This window comes from Gobio gobio, assembly GCF_949357685.1.
Source record: "Gobio gobio genome assembly, chromosome: 8".
Taxonomy (NCBI): Eukaryota; Metazoa; Chordata; class Actinopteri; order Cypriniformes; family Gobionidae; genus Gobio; species Gobio gobio.
In genome coordinates this window covers 28,926,812-28,949,148 of record NC_137114.1, presented here as the reverse complement: position 1 = coordinate 28,949,148, position 22,337 = coordinate 28,926,812, and the positions used below count along the sequence as shown (strand labels likewise).

Genomic DNA, 22,337 nt, shown 5'->3' with positions numbered 1-22,337 from the left:
GGAGTAAGGTATGTACCGTTGGAACAGAGGGGCAGTTGAAACACCTTAAATAACTTTTGTGAGCATTACTTCTTACCCATGATTTTTCACTCCACAGCATCCTCGTTTATTGTGGAAAATGATTACGCATATTTGGAGCAAAAATCATGGGTAAGGAGTAATTTAAGGTGTTTCAACTGTCCCGGTGTTCCAACTGCACACGGTCATGGTCTACCCTGTTTGAGCATCACTGATGGGGTTGCGGGGGTACTTATGGTTAAAAAGTTTAGCCATTAGTAGCCTAATAAAAAAAAAAAGTGACATCTTGGGACAAAATTAATTTCTTTCAATATAAAAAGCAAAGGGGGTAGAACTAGGCACAACACATTGAAAAGATGCCTACATTTTTTATGACTTAAAAGCAGGTCTATTTTGAGCTTCCATTGACTTTAATCTGGGGCTGAAAACACTTGATGTAGCTGCTCATCACAGCGGTAGAGCAAGTTCCATCTGGCTAATTCTTCTCAAGAAGTGTTTGTCTAAAAAGAAGAGAGAACAGCTTTTCATTCCACCAAGAAGCAGATATTATTTCCCCCTCTATTCAGGCGCTGGAGAGCTGTAGATTAGCGCTCCCACACACAAGGGTTTTAAAAGCCAATATCTACTGTGTCGTTGCTGAGCAACCAATTATCCAAGATTTGCACTTCCTCTTTGAATGTTGTTTGCTATTATTGTAGGAATATATTTAGTTTATTCTAGGACACTGACTGTAATGTGTGAAGTAGGCTAGGCTATGTCAAGATGAAGGTATGCCAGCGTGTTGTACAGCGGACATCAGAGAATTTGATTGCTGCAATGCTTAATGAATTATTCATCATCAGATAAAATCGGAAATGAAAAGACATAGGCATTTTCTCAGTGTAAACTAATGCCAGAACTCAGTGATGTGCTCAGCTCTAACGTAGAAATGGATGAGTGTGGATGAATGGGTGGATGAGTGTAACGAAAAGCTATTGCTGACACTTTCCCCCATTCAATTTCAAAGACACTTACAGTATAAATAGAGAGAAGGAAGGAAGAAATTAAAGGGCAGATGTTCTGCAATTTCATCATTTGCCATTGAAAGCAATTCATGCCTCAAGGAATTACCAGGACAGTCTATTCATGTACCCACACATTCATAAGACTTTGCATGAGGGAAAAAAGTACTAAATACTTTCATTAACACCAAATAACTATTATTTGCCCAAAATATGGCCTGATATACACATTGCAGAGGTTATGTTCTGGCCTGGATGTCAGCACTTGAAATTTTAGATTGTGCAGGTGGCTGTTTATGTTGTTAACGTTTTAACCGATGACCTTTGACAGTCTCCATGTACTGTAAATGTTGGCTGTAAATACAGAACATATTCCTAAATACGCCTCTACTAGGAGATAGAAGAGCAAGGCCATGACTAAAGAAACAGCAACAGAGCGTTACACTTGTCATTCTGTTAATAGGTCATAGCAGACCTAACAGTTATTATGGTATATTTATAAATTAAACTACTATAGCATACAATTTAATAAAAAAAATATTGAACACAAATTTTAATATATAGCCTAAATATCATTACTCAATTTTAATTATAAATATTTTTACATTTTTAATATTTATTTAATATGTAATCTTTTTCTGTGTAGACAGAGATGTGTGTGTATACATACACACACACAAGACATGTCATATATATATATATATAGCTCTGGAAAAACCACTTAACATTGAGAAATGTACACACACACACACACACGCGCGCGCGCGCACACTCCAAATTAAGCCTATTTTCTAGATTTCAAGACACATTTTGAGTGAATTCATTGCTATATGACAAACTTTATTAACAAATAAAAGGCAAAGCACAGCTTAAGTTCTTCCCTAGATATGCATCAAAAGCCAAGTGCCACAACATTATTATGTACTTCCAATATTAAAAATACAACCTCCACTAAGTGACAGCATAATATATTTCTATAGGCTTCAGCAACACAGATAGCTCTTTAAAACTCTTTAAATAGGCTTAAATAGTGTCAACAGTAGACAACATGCTTCTGCACGGGTTTGCTGCACCAGAGCTCCTTCTAGTGGCGATTCAGCAAAGCAACAGTTCGCCAATTATCACCGATTTAAGCTCAGCCTCAACCCCTCAAACAATCACGGTCATTACACCTGGACAAGAGATGAAATTGACTCTGTACCATCACTTAATGTAAAACCTAATAAAATGGTACACAGTACAAGCAAACAGGACAGCAGAAAAGGGAATTAGGCACAGCAGTGCTGCCCTCTAGTGGGCAGGAGTCTACAGTGAGGTTGTAGCAGGTTGGCTCAGATGTGACTAAGCGAGCACCCATTGAAGAATGCTGGTGTCTTTCCCACCAGTAGAAATAAGACAACTGTCGTCATGGAGAAAGGCAACGTTGGTCACATGGCTGCTGTGTCCACCATAGACATGGCTGGGAGCCTGTGGATAAAGGGAAACATGTTTTACAGAGTATAATTCGCTTGAATGATACATTTCACCAAAGAAAAGAGAGAGTGAAAAACTTACCCTTGGCTGGGAACAGGGGTTAGAAAACAAGTGCACTTTGCCAAAATCATCAGCTGAGGCAAGAAGGTTATTGTCATGTGATTTGCATACAGCATTAATGTCTGTGCCATCAGCACCCTCTGGCCAGATCCCTTGAAATAAAATAAAGCAACAAAATACCATGAAATAAAAAGGAAAGGGATAAGAAGAGAATAATACTTCAACATTTCATAAATAATTAAATGGATGCTAATAATTTGTGACTTACCAAACACACTGAATCCCAGCACACAGGTGGAGGTGGCCCACTCTAGATTACGCACTGCATCTGCACTAGTTACATGCTTTCCACTGGATGCCTCCCCTTTTCAACAGAAAACATGACACCAGCCATTAAAACAATGACATCTGAGCTTTATTTATCGACAAAGCTGTTAGCTGAGAAAACAACTCACAGAATAAGATCTCGTAGTCGCCTGAGTTGGTTACAATAAACTGGCTGTTGGCAGACCAGTCAAGATGAGTGACAAAGCTGGAGTGTCCCTACAGATGCAAGACACAGTATTAAATGAGTGCTAATGGTCCCTAATTAATTACCACTGATATAGAGACATTTGTGAAGGGATGCTCAAGTCATTTTTTCTGTAAAACCCACAGTGCATTTGCCAACACGGCTGTATTTCCTGCCATTCTCAGTAATAGAGTAGATGTAAACAAAGTTGTCATGGGAACCCACGGCAAGGTACGCCCCATCTGTGAGATAGAGATGATGTGAGAGGTGATTTTAGACACATACACTGCCGTGTAAAAAGACTGGGGTCAATAATAAAAATGCATTCTTTCATTTCAAAGGTAAACTACATGACATATTAGAATATATTAAAATGATCACACCTGGAGAATATTTAACAACGGAGATGATTTCATTGCCGTCTGTATGCATAGAGACGAGATCACGGGTGTCAGTGTCCAGCACCAACCACCTGTAAGATTGTGCAAAAAAAAAAGGAAAATTGTATATTGATGCATCAATTAAGTCAGAATAATTTAAATTAAATATACAGTTAAGAAAAGACCATCCTAATTTTAAAACAGAGCTGTTCAATATTTCTGCATTATATTTCGTTGTTGAAAATCAGCCGATTGACATAAAGTAAGTAAAAAATTGCAACCATACCTTCCTGTCATGGTGCCCACGGCAAGCACAGTGCCACTGGGGTGAAATCCAATGGAACGCCCAGGGTCCTTAAATAAAATAAATCAATCAATCAAATACATAAATAATTTTAATTTAAAAAAATGTAAAAAAAGAAAAACACAAAATATTACATTTTATATTTATATTTTAATAATTTAATATCAGTATTAAACAAAAATAAATACATATTAAAACATTTATATATTGTAAACAAATAAAATTTCATGTTATATGATTTATTATATTGTTTTTTAAATATTGTAATATATTAAACAAAAATAAATGTTACAAATATAGATTTTATAAAATTTTAAAAATGTAATTACATTTTATGTTTATATTTTAATAATTTTATATTTTAATATCAGTATAAAACAATAAAAATAAATACATATTAAAAACATATATTATATAATGTAAACAAATAAAAGTACAGGATATATTATGATTTATTATATTGTTTTCTAAATATTGTAATATATTAAACAAAAATAAATATAAAAAATAAATATTTAATACAATGTAAAAAATAAAATTACATTTTATATTATATAATATTATATGCAGTATTGTAATAATAATATTTATATTAAAATATTACAAATTATATGTATAACAGAACATTCTAATAATACAGCTCGGGAAAAATTAAGAGACCACTTAACATTGATTTCTCTGTATATAAAACGGTAATTTGTCCTCAAAGTGAACATACAGTATAAAAAAAAAAAACTTGCAAAGCAGACAGGATAATTTATTATTATTATTATGATTACATATTACTGGAATGAGTTAATTCAAACCTCGATGGCCTTGCTCCACAGAGGCAGATGGGAAGAGGTGTCCCAGAGATAGACCTGCTTGTCTTGACCACATGTCACAAACTGCTCAGTACTAGGATGCACATCCAAGCCCCACAACTCATCAGTGTGACCCTAGATAGAGACCAGGGTAAGAATAGCAACAATGCCCGGCACTTATTACTTTTGGACAGGTAGAATTGATTATTGGTATCATCCATTTCAGAAAAGAAAAAAAACACCAGGCATGTAAACACACACAAATGTAATTGGTTGCTTTACATCTGGTCTATTCTTGTTTAAGTGTGCGGCCTTTTGGCCAGTAAAATATATATATTTTTTTACATAATATATAAAATATACATATATATATATTTACAGTCTGCAAACTGTGACGAAACATCTCCACAAGAGATGGGGGGGGGGGGGAGGTTAGATTCCACTAACTCACACAAAGCCCCACCCCATGCTTGGGACAGCCCTGTTTATAATCTGAGGTCTGGCTACATGTGACTGAGGAAAAATGTTGTGATCTCGTTGACTTTTGGCAAAGATATAAGGCCAAAAGTCATCTAAACAAGGTAATATCATCTGAAAACCTATACCTGAACAATAGGAGTGAGGGAACCAGAAAAAGAGCCCCTTAGAACAGCGTTTCGGGTTGTTCCCACAAACAGCTCGTCCTGTTTTCCTTCAGCTAGAGTGCGGACAGGGCCAAAAGCCTCAGGAACCTGATTACAGAGAAAATATGTCAAGTAACGTGTAATCTGTACATCTCAGCTAAAACATGATTTGTACAAATTGTTCTAAATTGAGTGAATGCAGTGCTGATGTGGCTGGATCTAATAAATAAGATGCCTGGATTACATTTCAGTACTAGGAATATGATAACATCAAAACAGTAAAAGGCTTACTGGAGGGTATATGGCGATCATTAAAAATAAGTATCTATTTCGGGGTTTCACTCTGCATTTCATTATGAAAGTTCTCATTCCACAGAAAGGAAAGAACAAGACATAAACTTTACCTCAATCTCACTCTTTTTGCGGTAATCATGGTCCCACTGCAGCACCCTGCGGTCTTTCCCTCCTCCTGACACCAGCGTTCCATCCTTTAGCACACACAGAGAGAAGATCCCACCCTCATGGGCTCCCGCAACCACCTGGCTGATCCGGTTTCCACCTTTAAATCAGAGTTCATCATCAAATCATGGGCTGCACTGAGGGAATATCTCCACTAATAACAGTCAGACAGATGAAGGTGCCGTTTTTTATAACTGCAGTTACATAAATAGATGGATTAAATAAAATGTATTACTTAAAAATGTTGCATTTGGATAAGTATTTTGGCAGAGCAAATAATGGCATAATTATTTACTGACCTTTAGCCCAGATGTAGATGTTTCCACTAGAATCTCCAGTGATTGCATCTCCATTCTCAGCAAAAGCGACGCAGAGTACATACTTGGGTTTTTCATGTTTCTGAAAGCATACCAAAAATGTATTAATAGAATACAATAATTAATATAATACATATAAAATACATTAAATAAAATCATCATAAATGTTCCTAGATTTCTGTGCTATGGGGATTTTGAATGCAAGTAAATAAAAAATCTAATTAAATTCACAAAATTCACAGTAAATGCTGCAAACCTCAAACAGTCCCTGGCGTTTTGTAAGAGTACTCCCTTCCATTGTCCAAAAGTTAATGTGAGACTTCCCGCAGGTGACAATGAGGTTGGCCTCCATGGGGTGGAAGACAGCACCCAGCACTGAGTCATTGGAACACTGCAAAATTGCAAGTGGATATTTGACACAAAACAAGATGCATTCTCCCTTCGTCTAATACAAAGTTGCAAATTTCAGTCACGCTTTAGATTAGGGTCCAATTCTTACTATTAACTATGACTTTTGCCTCAATAAACTCCCAATTGTTAAGTTTAGGTATTGGGTAGGACTAAGGAATGTAGAATATAGTCATGCAGAATAAGGCATTGAAATGTGCTTTGTAAGTACTAATAAACAGCCAATGTCTTAGTAATATATATTCTAATTAGCAACTAGTTAATAATGAGAATTGGACCCTAAACTAAAATGTTACCCAAATTTCTACAAGCTCCCAGTAAGCACATGTACTGTATGTCACCAAGACATCAGAGACCATTGCGCACTATTAAAATGTGTTATATTTGTGTGCAAACGTGATCATTTTACTTTCAAATACAGCTTGAAATTTAATATTCCAAGAGGGGAAAAAAAACACTCGACATAATCCATCAAGAATTTATACAATTGTGGAAAGTGGATGTTACATAATAGAATAGAGCCCGGTGGTTGTTGATGTCAGCAAAGTAATTTCATAGCCCACGCAAGTCATTGGTTACATTACGAGATTAAGAAGACAAACATGACATCTTCCAGATGAAAATGCACACGTCAAAAAGACGTCATGGTGGCATACATGTCAGGGTTTTAAACCACACTCGGGTTTCTCACTATGCAAGGAAATTATACAGTATTGCAGCTTTTATAAAGCATGCCATCTCACCTTAACCTCAGCCAGCTGCTTTTCCTTCTGCCAGTCCCAAACAGACAAAATGTGCTCATTTGCATCGTCAACCGCACACAAATGAGCACCACCATTCTGTGAAGAGGAGAGGTATTATATTTATGTAAAATACCATTATTCATTCAGCCATTCATCACTGTTCAAATGTTCATTGTCTATACCCCATTGTGCACTTCTCTCATATATCGTATGGCATCAAAGCACAGATTATTGATCAAGTTCGCTTACCGACTTGGAGAAGGCAACACAGGTGACAGCTCGGTCGAACACACCTGCTCCGATCACATGAAGAGTGTTCAGACTGACCGAGTCCCAGACGCGGACATGAGGTTGCAAAGGCTGATAGAAAAACAAAGTTTCACTTATTATGCATATGAATGGAGCCTTTCTAAATCAGATTAAAGGAATAGTTCATTTTTTGTTTTTGTCATTTACAATTTTTATACACCTCAAAAGTTTGTGTTCTGTAATATTTTTTCTAAATGTTTTCTTCTGTTCAACAAGGCTGCATTTATTTGATCAAAAATACAGTAAAACGGTAATCTTGTGAAATAATCTTGCAATTTTCTATTTAAATATATTTTTTCCTGTGATGGAAAACAAGCATTTATTTGAAACAGAAATCTTTTGTAACATTATAAACGTCTTTACTGTTACTTTTTATCAATTGAATACATCCTTGCTGAATAAAAGTATGTCTTTTTAAGGCTAATATACAATGCTAATATTTGAGCATAGTAGTTTCGTTTCTGGGCACATGCTGGATTAAGCTGCAAGATCAATAAATCATTACGCTGCTACAAAATTTAAATGTGAACTAACTTTGCCTTCTTTGGATGTTCCTGCAACTTGTCCTGTTGCTATGGTGACCATGTCTGGATGGATGGCCAAACTGCAAAGAGAACATTGTCAGGATCAGTGCTTGTCAGAAAAGATTTCCCATCTCTCCCTCTATCTCCAGGGAACAGTAAATGAATGCAGTCTGATCCCAGAAAAAGCAGTAAACAGTTTTGCAAACCAGCAGGGATTTTGACAGTCACAGTGAAAGCATTCCAGTGTTGTTTTAATTAGCAACAAATGTTAAATAACTCAAATTTTACAACTACTAGCATGTTGAGATCTACATCAAATAATCTCTGAACGGTTAATAGTAAAAGCATTGCCTGGCAGCCAAACGGCATAGAAAAAACACAAGGGAGAAGCGATCTAGCTTGATTGCAGGTATATTTGAATATACTGTGGGATTCGCTTATCTTGAAGATAAGAGCAAGCAAGATCTGGCCCTGAAAATGCAAATTTGCTCAGAAACCAGCAACACTTCCTGAGTACATTGGCTCTTTTTGTTGAATGATGGCGATAGAGTGGTACAATATATTTGTTCATGAAGATGATAAGCACAAAGATAATATCTTTTGGACCTTTGAACAATGACCTAGTTTGTGAATGATCTGCATTTGAAATCGGAAATGCTTTTTTCCGCCTGTATCCACATCCACATCCACACCGGACTGTTTTCTCTCTCACAGTAGTTCCACCAGTGCTGTTAATCTTCTTTAAAGTATGTGGAAGCCCTCTTAAAAATAAAAGCACATAAAATCAATATATATATTTACCACTTGACATCATCATTATGGCCCAGATAGTGTCTTTGTTGCTGCTCTTCTACATTGTATAGCACCACCACAGAAGCATTGAAGTACACAATCTCTCCCGTCGGCAATAGATAGAGGTTGGAACGGCAGTCTCTTCCCCTATAGCCATAACTAATGAAGTGTGTTAAGAAACAAAAAGCTTTTCTATTGATGCATGCTTTTAAATGAGCACTTTTTGCGTCACATTTCATTTCAACCTATTTAGGAAATAAGCTCAAAATCAATTGAAAATAACTGATATTATTTTTATTGGCTAAATATTTGTAAAATAATAAGAATTAAATGTACTTCAACCTAAAAAATTATCTATCAAATCATTATTCACTAGAATATCAGAACAATTCACTTGTTACATTTTTTTTTTTTTTAGCTAAATCACAAGGATACACCCACTGAAGTTTTAGCTTGCGCTCTGGCAGCGCCACCTTCTGGTCAAGGCTGTAGGCGTCCTTCTGCTGGTCTGGAATATGCATGGTGATTGGACGTCCACGTATGAACATCCTAACGTAACCATCATCTGTTCAAGAAGGACAGAAATGTAAGCGGCCAAACAGAAACAAGCAGACATGGTTTGTTAAGGACAATTTGTCAAATTATCCTGGCCCTACTGACAGAACTATGTTCACTTAGAAACCAAGGTGGCCATTACAAAATGAATGGATCCATAATTGTTTTATCTGTAATGGAGATGATAATGGGATCGAGATTTCCCATAACACAAGCCTCAGTCTCTCCCTGCACTGCTAGTTAAACATAGTTAAACCAATTTTACATGCATTTATATAAAAACATGCTTATTCCTCCACTGGAAAATTAAACACTGTAACGTACTTTAAAACTTGGCTTTTATATTTGGATGCAAAACTCAATGCCACGGCTCATGTGTGTTATTTTTTAGTATTATTTATATACTATTTTTATATATTTTTAATTAGGCTTTATTTTTATTTTTCAGTTTTAGTAATTATTAGTACTTAAGCTTAATTTTATTAGTTAGTTGCTAATGCAGCATTTATTTATTTCTAATTCTTTTTAAATTTAAGTTTTTCCATCTTATATTTATATTTTAGCTGTATTTCAGATAACAGTTGACGCATAAAGCACTAAAGGTCAAAGCGTACACACTAGTACCAAACATCTATTGATTTCTCAGTTAATATAAAAAGGACTTTTGTTTTTATTGGGTGATATTCATCAACTTAATTCAAAATAGATAAAAACTTACCAGCATTGAAGGTGCACTCTTTGGTTTTGCTGAAAGATCAAAAGAGAAAGATGTCATTCATTCATTCCTTCACAGACAACAAGCCAGACAAAAATGGCGCTGTAAGTTAAACAAAAACTTTCTAAATACATTTCTGAACAGTTTTGTTTGCGTGTTTTGTATGAGGATGACTCATCCATTAATCCTGACCCAGCTTTCATGTGGCCTCTCATAGATCTGTGCAATAGAGAGAACACTAAGCTAAAGCGACAGGAGGAGAATGGCACCCAAAACTGCTCTCAACTCAATACAGGAAGTTTCAGAGCTTGTTTACATGACTAAACAGATTTGGTAGGGGTGCCAGCACTGGTTTCACTTCGAAAACAAACATGGACAAAATTGCTTTAAACGTAGAGGCCTTAATAAAAAGATAAAATGTTTAGTTTGTGTCTGTGCGTGCATTTTGAAGCTGCTTTTCCTAACCACACAGTTTTCCACTTCCTTTGTGCTGATGCAAGACTGTCGTGAGTGACAGCCTGTCTTAGACAGCTGAAAGTAATAAATTAGACCCATCAATCCAGCATTATTTGCTGGAATAACACGTTTTCGGAACTCAGAATGGACAGCAAAACAGTGTCTCTGGCTGGAAATCTGGACCTTTCTATAGTAAGAGGGCAAAGTGAAATGTTGTTTTGTAAAGGGAAGACAGAAGGATCGTGGGTGCAGTTGAAAATAAACACTCCCACAATGATCTGTTTGTGTCCATGGAGAAACACACTTCATCAAAGCAAAGCTTGAAAAAGCGGGCCACACCAAAGCAAGCCTCATCTCTAATAACACCCTTTTAGTGGTGTAGGGCTGTAGGCTAAAAATCACACAATATTTTCATTAGCTAGTGTGGTATGTATGCATGTATGTGTATATATAATATAATAACACAATGATTATATTATATATATATATATATATATATATATATATATATATATATATATATATATATATATATATATATATATATATATATATATATATATATATATATATATATATATATATATATATATATATATATATATAAAAAATCATTGTGTTATTCATATATGCATCATTTGGATCCACATATGGTGTGTTCCTTTTTTCCCCTCAGTAAGCATGCTGTTAATTGTAAGCAAATTATATTTATAAATGGGCATTTTAGGAACATTTCAGGGCTCCACACACCTGATTTTAGGTTATGGCACACAAAATGGCAGCTGCCCTCGCAACATTTTCTCATAAGCAAGCACATCCCGGAAAAATCTATTTAACCGGTAATCACCCTAGGCTGTGTAGCAAACAAACTGCGAGTATGCACCACTAATGTATGTGAACTCAAAAGAGACTTGTACTAATGCACTGACTATGCACACACCCATCCATACCACACATATTGCTGGTGACGATTAATGGATTTTATACAACAAAATAACCACACAAGATATGCATGCACAGTATCTTTACAGATCTTTAAAAGCAAGTAATTCACTAAAAGCTTCCTTTGAAGTTCTCTGGACATAATGTCCTTCAAAACATTTTCTTTCCTGATGTAGAGCACTCACTCTAATTTGCCTTCAAAGCGTTGTGTGTGTGTGGTTGTGTGTGTGGTTGTGTGTGTGTGTGTGTGTGTGTGTGTGTGGCAGTGGGTGGGTTTCATGTTTAATACATACAGCTGAGGAGCAGTAACAATCAATATCTAACTAAGCAATGCACTAAAGCAAATAGTACAATTTATGCATTAGATGTATTACATTACATTAACTTGAATGGAAGTTGAATGGATAACAATGTTTCAGCCTGAAAATACCAAAAGCAATCAAAACCAGATGTAAATTTTTGCTAAATGACTCACAAAATGATGCAAAAACGAAAACATGCCTTACAACAAACAAAACTAAAGCATTGCAACAGCAAAGTAAAAGGTTGTCAGATTCCATCTATGCTTTTAAAGTTTGCTCAGTCTTTTGTTCTCATTTGAGAAGTTCCGACACATACTTAGCCCAGGTGCTATCGCTTTGTTTATCTATAGAAGCCATGATGCTGTAAATATTCCTGTTTGCCTACCATGTTTGCCATGTTTGCTTTGTTGCAGGAAGCTGAAAGCAATTCTATTATCAACCTCACCCTATAACTACCAAAAGTTTTTCTTTTGAAGACCTGAAAGAGCTTAACAAGAACATGAGCTTTACCTGGTCGACTTCTTCATGTTGTTTTTCCTGTTATTCTGTTTAAGCGCTAGCTGGAATTTGCAGAAGCGTCAGGCAGAAGACTGAGTTCCTTGTTTGAGTTAACTTCAGCTCTGCAGGAACATGGACCTTGCTAACCAATGGGAGGACACTTCCTCAGTGTGCACGACAGCCCTTTTTTGAGCGACCACACCCCCCATTGCTTCAATGCATAACATGAAGCACTCTGTGGTCAAGAGACTGTTTTAGTGGTGAGTGTCAACCAAGTGAGTGTGCAAAGCTGCCATGTGCCATACGAAGTTTAATCTCAAACAATCATCATGCCATGAATATAAAACTACTAATGTGTAGGATTATCTGCTGTACAAACATCCAGCAGGAGCTTGGTGTAAAACCTGTTGGAACTGATACTTAACCCTTTAGTGGAATTAAGCTCTCATTATGTAGTAGTTTGTGATAGGACTTCTTTCTTCGCAAGTTGAATACGAAAGGCGGTCTGGCGGAAGCTAGAAATTTTGGCTTGGGGGTGAGTAAATTATTTTGGGCCATTATAATGCTTGGATTAGCCAGGACATTTTTTGATATAACTCCAATTGTATTCGTCTGAAAGAAGAATGTCATATACACCTAGGATGGCTTGAGGGCGAGTAAATTATGGGATCATTTTCCTTTTTGGGTGAACTATCCCTTTAATTGTTCTCTATTGGAATGTAATGTTTACCCTTCTTTCCACTTTGAAAATAGTAAAACAATTACAATTGAATCGAATGAAAATTAACACTATAATAAGTGTTAACCTGGCTAATGGATTCTTTTTATGAAAGTTTAATGAGAGTTTTCCAGTGGTTGCTATACAGCTCTGATAGGATCTCAGTCAATAACACTTTTATTGACAGATGTCTAGCTTGAACATCAGTGTTTACCTTCCTTCCTGGAACTCCATGCGTACACACCATAAATTATTTATGACCATTTGATCACATTGTTCCTAAGCCTTCTTGGTGTGTGCACAACAAACACACTTAGTAGTTATATCTCACTTAAAAAGAAACAAAACAGTATACACTAACACTACCTTTCAAACGTTTGGGGTTGTACGATTTTTGATCGGGTTTTGAATGTTTTTGAAAGAAGTTTATGCTCACCAAAGCTGCATTTATTTGATCAAAACAAATCTGTAAAAAAACAACAACAACAAAAACAGTAATATTGTGAAATATATTTTCAATTTAAAACAACTGTTTTCTATTTTAATATTTTAAAATGTAATATATTAAATAATATTTTTCACATGCAGCCATTACTCCAATCTTCAGTGTCACATGATCCTTCAGAAATCTTTTTAATATACTGATTTCGAAACAATCTTGATTATTGTCAATGTTGAAAAATGTTGTGCTGCTTTACTTTTTTTCACCTAAAAATTTACTCACCCTCAAGCCATCCTAGGTGTATATGACATTCTTCTTTCAGACAAATACAATCGGAGTTTTATAAAAAAATGTCCTGGCTCTTCCAGTGAATGGGAGCCCAAAATTTAAAGCGCAAAAAAGTGCATACATCCATTATAAAAGTAAACCACACAGCTCTGGGCGGTTAATAAAGGCCTTCTGAAGCGAAGCAATATTTTTGTGAGGAAAATATTGATATTTAACATGTTATATTCCATTTTCATATAACATATTCAACTTCCATATTCCAAATTTTTTAATATAACTCTAATTGTATTCGTCTGAAAGAAGAATGTCATATACACCTAGGATGGCTTGAGGGTGAGTAAATGATGGGATCATTTTCCTTTTTGGGTGAACCACCCCTTTAATATGTTTTGTGGAGACCATGATATATTTTTTGGATCAATTTAATGCATCTTTATTGTCCCCAAACGTTTGAACAGAAGTGTATATTGTCTATGTACCAACATTCAGGTAAGGAAAGAGTTTCTATGAACCAGAACACAAAATGGTAACCCTTTAACAATTGAAGTACCACTCTACTTAAACAAAAAAGGCCTAACTGTACATTTCATAACATATTTCAAATCAGCAATACAATTACAACAATAATATCATCATCTGATTATCATCTGATTCAGCTCAAATCATGGTCTAAAATGTTATTTTATAAAATGCTTTCTATAGACGGTCCTTCTCTTCAGCTACTGTCTCTGGTGTCTTGCTGACCAAAGGTCTGGCTTTGTCATCTAATTAGACACTGAAGTAGCATCTATTTTTGGATGTGTTGACATCTTGTGGAGGGAAAGAGTTTTCATCTCTGTTTACAGAAAAATCGTTGAGTTTAATGCACTTTATTTAGGTGAAAAGGTACCTGTCTCTCTTTCCACTTGTTGAGCTGCCGGATGAGGTGGTTCTGCTGCGGGAGTCGGCCATCTCCTTCTTCACCGTGGACAGGCGTTCTGTGGACATGCTCTTCCTGACACACAGAGACAAGAGCATGAGGTGGAGAAGAATGAGTGAGGCACAATGCACAGGGCAGGAAAGAAAGACATCAAAGAAATAGGAGACGAGGAGAGAACAAAACAGGTCTTGGGCTTGGCTGAAAACATGATACAATCATGGATGTAGTAGAAAACACACTCTAACATGGGCTTGACCGGCAGTGATGTTTTAGGCTTATAAGACCCAATGTGTTGCCTTTTAGGCCCAAATATTGCCATAAGCCTTTGCAGCTCACTTACGAGCCCACACTTTGGTGATATAATACCCAATGGACTGTCGGGTGTCAGCAAAAAAGGTGCATTGAAGGCACATGGGTACTCTTTCGACAACTATAATGCCAAACACGTTATACCCTATGTCTTATGAACATCACAAACATGCATCATGTAACACTGAAGACTGGAGTAATGCTGATAATTCAGCTTTGCGATCACAGGGATAAATTACATTTTAAATAATATATCATGTGACTGTTTTTCTATTTGTTTTTATATGTTCTATTTTTAATTTAATAAATGCAGTAATGAGTGTATTTCAATATTCAACATTGGTTGAATTCTGAGTGCTGAATTGTATACTATTTCACAAAATAGTATGCAGTATATACTTATATTGTAGTAAATATGGAATATGATAGCATGTTATTTTGAAGACAGTGATTATGTCGGTCAGGAAGTATTAAACAACACAGCAGACTCTTTGTGGGACAACAAGCAGTTTCTCAAGTTCACATTAATACAAATTATTCAAATTAATTATCAATGATTATATTAACTATTAATAAATCATAAGAAACCTGAAACCATTACAGCTCTCTTCTGTAAAGTTTGGGATCTTTTAGGCTAAATGTTCCAAATGGTTTATTACTCAACACTGCCATCTTTAGGTCGAGAAGTAATACTGCACTGATGTTATTGAGCAACAAAACTTGTGTAGAATAAATGCAAATATTTCCACTATGTACTTCTTTAATGTGTGATTTTCAATAAAATGGCATTTGAAAATGTGTATAGATAATATGCAATACAAAGTGACAAGCTTATAACTCTCACCTTTTGATAGACATCAGTACCTCCTTTTTCGGAGAGGAGGGAGAGGAAGGGTAGCCACTCAAGCGTTTTGTTTGCACATAGCCATTTGTCAGAGGCTTGGATGGCAGAGCTTGCAGTATCTGCCGAACTAAATCAGGAAGGAAGAAACAGAAGAACACAGTGAGATGACATGCAAATTATCTTCACCTCCCACATGGAAATTTTTTATGTAACCACTATATAATGTATTACAATACATCCCTGGTTGAAATGTCCTATAACAGTTAAGAACCTTGCAATCAGTAATGCACCCTAAGGCAAGGTTACCCTTAGATTATCTGTTGCTTTTTAGATGGAAAAAAGATGTTCCAATTGGCAGTTTTCTAGGCTCTAAACACGTAATGACTCTAAGCAGAGGGCCATGATGAAGCTCTGACCTTTAGTAGGTCCACCTTTCTTGCTGCTGGTCTGTGTGATCTCCTCACAGCAGCCCAGCCTTCTCAAAGCATCCGCCAGCGCCGCCTTCAGCAGCTGAATCTCATCCTCCTGCAGCTGCACCCTCTGCTCCAGGTGAGAAAGACGGTCATCCATCTCCATCCCACTCCCAGCTGATACATTATCATCTGAAAGAGACAAACAGATATAGCATTAGAATTTGTATTAGAATTTGTACAGTACAATTGGCCCCAAACTGTTTAACTTTCTCCTGTGGAAGATATTTTTGGGCTCCAAATAAGAAATTCATATAGGTTTGAGACAACATGAGAATGAGTAAATGATGACAGAATTTTCATTTTTGAGTGAACTATCCCTTTAAACAAGTGGTTCTCATTCCAAGTCTCTCCATAATCCAATAGATAATATTCAAAGGCCCCCAATATAAGGTAAGATATTTCCTCTGGTATTTCTGATGTAATAAGGACAAAGCTGCTTACACTATTTGTACTGTACACACGAATCTGACACAGGCTAGAAGAAATTGTTGAATAAAGTTTTTTTTGTTTGTTTTTTGCGCACAAAAAGTATCCTCGCTGCTTCATAAAATTATGGTTGAACCATTATAGTCACGTGGACTATTTTAACATTGTTTTTCCTACATTTATATATATATATATATATATATATATATATATATATATATATATATATTTTTTTTTTTTTTAATTTATTTATTTATTTATTTTTTGCATTTTTAAATGTCGGAAAACTTTCAACATGTGACCCCCCCCCCCCCCCCCCCCCCCCCCCCCCCAAAAAAAAGCATGAAAGCATGAGTGAACAATTGAGCACGTTTCAAATGCTGATTCACTGCGTCGGCCATCGGGTGCATTTCATATAAATACACAACTTATAAATAAACACAATAATCAAAACCATTTTTCCAAATGTAGCTCCTCAATATCATATTTCACATAAAATAGTGACTCCTTGTCTCCGTTTCAATCTCAAGGGCAATACAACAGGCTGCACACTAAGTGTGCATATAATAAACCTCTGTTAGAACCTGTACCCACTAACCATTAAGATCTTAACTTCACATAAAGCGCCAATCAGTAGATGGTGAGCATGTCAACTGAAATAATAAAAGTGAAAGAAAATGGGAGGCAAAAGTGGAAGGTGAGAAGAAAGCAGGATGGAGCTATAGTGATGCTGGAAGACAAAAGCACTCTGGAGGAAACCGGATGCTCAGTAACCAAGCACACTTAAATATTCATCATCCCACTCTGCTTGTATTCCCCTCCTACCTGCCATTCCAGTCAGTACTATGTCCGCCTGTCAGTCACCCGCTCAGACAGCCTGATCCGCTGAAGCTCTCTAGGGGTTTCCTAAAGGTGCCAAATGCCTGCCTGGCCAAAGATTCTTTCTCCCACCTTCCCCTTGGCTTGCTGGATGGCTGATCCTGTGTCTGGACCTCCCTTCCTCACCCTCCCCCACCCTCTGTGCTGTGTGTAAAGAGGAGAAGGGTGATGTTTGTAACAGGATGCTGTTCCCCGTCTCCTATGCGGTAGAAAACTGCTGGTGGTGCTGTTGGCAGAGAGAGAGGATTGGCTGGACTCCAGACCTGTCAGCCAGGCACTACCAGGAAGTGCACTGACCAGCCTCTCCACCAATAGCACACAATTTATGACTTCTTGTTTTATACCCATGGGGCGCATGCTCATTTTCTTATCATTTAAATCAATATGATTCACATCAGGGACTTTTAAATAATCAAAGTCTGACCTTAAGATCTTCATGTACAACATTTATAATCGGTCTAAACCATCCAACTGTACAACATGGACAGACACCCTTTCTGACCCAGTCTCATCATATACTGTCTAGTACTGTCTACCCATCCATCTGTTGTTCAGCCAAACCATCTGTCACAGAAACTGACCTGAAAAGCCAAACAATGACCACAATGTACACTGATACCTATCCTTGAGAGAACCTGTAATTCACAAGAACTTTTGAAACAGACGTTCCTAAGTGACAACAGCAACAAGCTGTGCATTGTGTTGTTATTAGAATAAAGACGCCATAGTGATAATATTGAATTCCCTAACAAGACCTTCAGTGATTGACTGAAATGAATGATATTAAATTGTACATTTTACCCAAGCATTTTTTATTTATTATTTCTTCATTTTTTATTAAAAGATAAAAAAATTTTTTTTTATAAATATTAAATAAATATAATAATTTTATGTATTTGTACTGCTGTACACTCACAAACATGTTTTCCTTTTTTTAAGATTTATGCAATTTAATTAATAGTAAAATTCCATCAAATTGAATTTAATAATCCTTATGTATATTAATTGAATAAATGAACAATCATTAATTATTCAATTAAAATATGTAAGGATTATTCAATATTCAATTCAATTTGATGGAATATCAATATATATATATATAACCATATCATTCTGCTAAGGCTTACCATTCTTAATAGGCAGGAGAAACATCTTATCTTATCCATGTCTTTTGTCGTTGAGGTCAAAGGACACATTCAACAATTTGTATGGTATTTTGACACACATTCATCCGTTGGTAAAATAGATAATACTAATGCAATATTTAGGCCAGTGTTTTAGACTGGTAAATCACATTTCTGCTGTTGTTCACATTATCTATTGTCAGACATGAACGCACATCATTTTCCTTATCATTTTTCCTATGCATTGTCATGGTATAATTCTGTATGATAATCAAATCTGGTGCTCTGCTGGGTCCCCTGCACTTTACATATAATGCAAAACTGCAGGAAAGGTTCTATAGAAGCTTAAAGGGTTCCGGCATGCACTTCATATATAAAACCTTTTAGGGGTTCTATTATGGGGTCAGTTAATGGATTAAGTTAACTCCTTTCGCTTTTAATTCATTCTTAAAGGGTTAGTTCACCCAAAAATGAAAATTCTGCAACGAGAATAGTTTTTGCGTGCAAACAAAAACAAAAAATCTAAATAACGACTTTATTCAACAAGTGCTTGTCTTCTATCTGGGCCTCTGATGTGAACTCACGAAGCACCACGACGCATACGCGAGAAAATGACAGAGTCGGAAGCGAGGAACTTTGTTTACAAGAAGAGGAAGACTATCTAAGCTGTTGAATTCTACATTGATCGTGCTGTATATCAGACAGTCTTCGTAAATATGTCAGCACAATCAATGTAGATTTCAACAAAACGCCGGCTCTACGTCATATTCTCACGCATGCATCGTGGTGCTTCGTCAGTTCAAGTCAGAGGCCCAGACGGAAGACAAGCACTTGTTGAATAAAGTTATTTTGATTTTTTTTTTGCGCACAAAAACTATTCTCGTCGCTTCATAAAATTATTGTAGAAGCACTGTAGTGAGATGGACTTTGTAACGACGTCTTTAGTACCTTTTATGGGTCTTGAAAGAGGAAATGTCATTAACGCCAATGGAGGCCTTTCTGAGCCATCGGATTTCAACAAAAATATCTTAATGTCAGTAATTAAAGTATGACAGACTTTTCATTTTTGTGTGAACTAACCCTTAAATCTTAATGAAATTCTCATTAAACCCATTTAACATGAAAGAATTATGCGATGATTTGACATTTCTCCATATATGTAACTTTTTAGGCATAAAGGGTTCTTTAAAATTGATTCAAGAACCCTAGAGTTCTACATAGAACCCCACAACCTTTCTTTCTAACAGTGAAATTAAACCACAGCTTTGCAAATATCGCAAACATTTTAGCTCATGTTTGTTAAGATCTTGATTAGATCTTTGTATTAATAGTCATGACAATGCTGAAAACAGACATGATGTTTACACCTAAGCTTCAAGGTATTGTTATCACTAGGGAAGGGATACACAGTAACCCTGGTAAATCCATCTTAATAGGTGGGTAATGTTATACACTAGACGGCTCACAATAAATAAGCAACTTAGTACATTCCATTAAAACCTTGTATAGCTGAAACCAAACAACAAAGTCCCAGCAAGCAAGCTGAATCAGGTTTGCTGGGGATGAGAGGCTTCAAGCATATCAAAAGCTGATGAAAAGATGAATAAAAAAATGTAAACACACATGTAGCTCGGATTGTAATTCTCAAGCCTATATCTGAATCTGAGTAGATGTTCATTGTTGTACCATGACACCGATCCCAAACGCACTTATGCTATAAAAAAAATGTTTTAGGAATGAAATTTGCATGCAGGCTGTATAAAACAAACATAAAAGACAGTGTCTTTTGTTGTGCAGTGACGCACTGAAACGTCAATACCATTACATTGCTGGAATGTAGATGCAAAACTGACTGTTATCAAAAAGACAAAACGTTTGAAATGGGTGGCGAAAACAAACCATCTCGTGTGGCTCTCGCGCGCATTCAATTATGAATGCGCATGGGTCGCTGCCAAACTTACCGTTGCAATACCGAAGCAGAAGGCTGTTCGTGTCATAGAGGTTCCCACATGAGGCTACTCGCTCAGACATGTCCTTCGTCTGATCAATTCCTTTTATATTTCTTTCTTAATCGCCGGTCTTCAGATCCTCCTGCCTACTTTCCTGACATACGAGTGCGCCTTCAACACCTTTCCGCCGAACAGCCGACGACAACCTGTGCTGCCTGCGTTTCTATAGCAACAGCCTCACCGCTGATCTGCTACCCAGAAGGGAACAAGAGAGCATGTTTACTCTTGGAGTCCCATAATATGCATCACTACTTCCACTATTAGCATGCTATTCAAATATGAGAGACAGGTTAGTCAAATTAGCAAGCCCTGGGGACAAAGACCACATCGAGATTTTACACGAGCTATTTTACACAGGTGAAGGCTATACAAGAGATTAATATTTCCTTATTGCCTGAAACTGGTCTAGAGATATGTATCTTTGGAATTTACTTGCTAATGATGCTGGTGTCATAAATTGTCCTTGACAGTCAAACAACTGTTATTTCTACTCACTAACAGCAGATGGCAGTGTAGGCCTGATTAAAGCCTATCCCTTTAAGTAAAGTGTCTGTTAAAAAATATTAGATGTCATGCTCCAAAATCTTATATTACGCTACACTAGTGTCCCATGACGGTTTTCAAACACCGGAGACACAAAATCCCTTGGTTTTGATGCGAGACATATTATATTTGATTATCACGGAGCACATGAGGTGCACCAAAAAAAAAGTAGGCCTAAATAGTGTGCACAATTTACTAATTCGTTCCCTCGATTTATAAATCATGCGCAATATTTACTATTTAATTCCCTCTATTAGCTAAATATTGAGGAAGATTTACTACTTCGTTCCATCGACTTGCTAAACCGTCCACACAATTTACTAATTTGTTTCCTCGATTTAAATCGTGCGCTTTAGCCTACATTTTTTTCTGAATGTCATGTGCGGGGCTCCGTAGTTTAGCTAACACTAGCAAAAATAAACATTAAATATAAGCTGTGTTGATTTTTTTTTTTACGTAGCACAAAAAGGGACATTGTAATTATGAAGAAAAAAAAATCATCCAAGTTTACCAAGAAACGTAAGGTCGGCTAGCAAAACTGCCTTCCCCCGAGAAACTTCCTATTATTTCGCGCAATTGATCCGTAACACATTTACGAGAACGCAAACGCATCGAAATACAATTTTTCTATCATCTCATATTTGATCTATCACCATAATTTCGGGGCTCCGTAGATTTTCTTGAGGTAGGGCAATTTACCAATAGCCTGGATGCACAAAATGTGACACTCCTATGGTCTTGTTATTACTGATAAATACTGAGTGGTTTTTAGCGTATATCTACATGAGAAGCTCACATTTTTAAGCTAACATGTCGTGTGTCCGGTGTTTTCTTTCGGCTGTAAACAAGCAAAAGCGATGCCCGATCCACGAACGAGTAACACCTCTTTTGAGTAACGTTAGTTTCAATTAATTTGAAATGGGCTCAGTTCAGATCCACAATTCCACACACTACTATTTCTGCGATAGACGATATGTGGTATACAGGGTTCCTACGGGGTTTGGAAAAGTATGGAATTTGATTTGAGTAGCCTAATTTCCAGGTCTGGAAAAGTATGGAAAAAATAAATCCGAGGATGGAAAAATATTTATGTTTCCAGACTATTGTTCCTATTTCATTTTCTAAATATAAAATTAATAATTTCTAAATGTATATAATAAATATATACAC

At 36.3% G+C, this 22,337-nt stretch overlaps 1 protein-coding gene across 3 annotated transcripts; it reads right to left on the bottom strand.

The window, feature by feature from the left end:
- Positions 1-1,831: 1,831 nt before the first annotated feature.
- Positions 1,832-20,826, bottom strand: eml2 (EMAP like 2). 3 transcript variants are annotated; one of them, XM_079823528.1, is made up of 22 exons: positions 20,577-20,826; positions 16,130-16,315; positions 15,714-15,840; positions 14,531-14,635; positions 9,999-10,027; positions 9,161-9,290; positions 8,735-8,884; positions 7,944-8,013; positions 7,350-7,460; positions 7,101-7,196; positions 6,206-6,340; positions 5,932-6,031; positions 5,578-5,732; positions 5,156-5,281; positions 4,554-4,685; positions 3,730-3,797; positions 3,447-3,535; positions 3,208-3,305; positions 3,008-3,095; positions 2,821-2,916; positions 2,574-2,704; positions 1,832-2,486 (listed from the first exon to the last, which is right to left on the bottom strand). In XM_079823528.1, exons 1-22 carry the CDS (start codon positions 20,644-20,646, stop codon positions 2,361-2,363), a joined length of 2,418 nt encoding a protein of 805 aa, XP_079679654.1. In that variant the 5' UTR covers positions 20,647-20,826; the 3' UTR covers positions 1,832-2,360. The 3 variants fall into 3 exon arrangements, with proteins under 3 accessions (XP_079679654.1, XP_079679655.1, XP_079679656.1); XM_079823529.1 differs by lacking the exon at positions 20,577-20,826 and adding an exon at positions 17,438-17,694; XM_079823530.1 differs by lacking the exons at positions 14,531-14,635; positions 15,714-15,840; positions 16,130-16,315; positions 20,577-20,826 and adding an exon at positions 12,206-12,325.
- Between the last annotated feature and the right edge of the window lie 1,511 nt (positions 20,827-22,337).

Bases quoted from the DNA above. Each gene is read 5' to 3' on its own strand.
- eml2 (XM_079823528.1), bottom strand. From the start codon at position 20,646: ATGTCTGAGCGAGTAGCCTCATGTGGGAACCTCTATGACACGAACAGC. The intron at 15,841-16,129 runs GTCAGAGCTTCA...TTCCTGATTTAG, and splicing joins GAAAGGTGGACCTACTAAAG to TTCGGCAGATACTGCAAGCT. The intron at 7,461-7,943 runs GTTAGTTCACAT...TTTTTCTATCAG, and splicing joins GAACATCCAAAGAAGGCAAA to CCTTTGCAACCTCATGTCCG.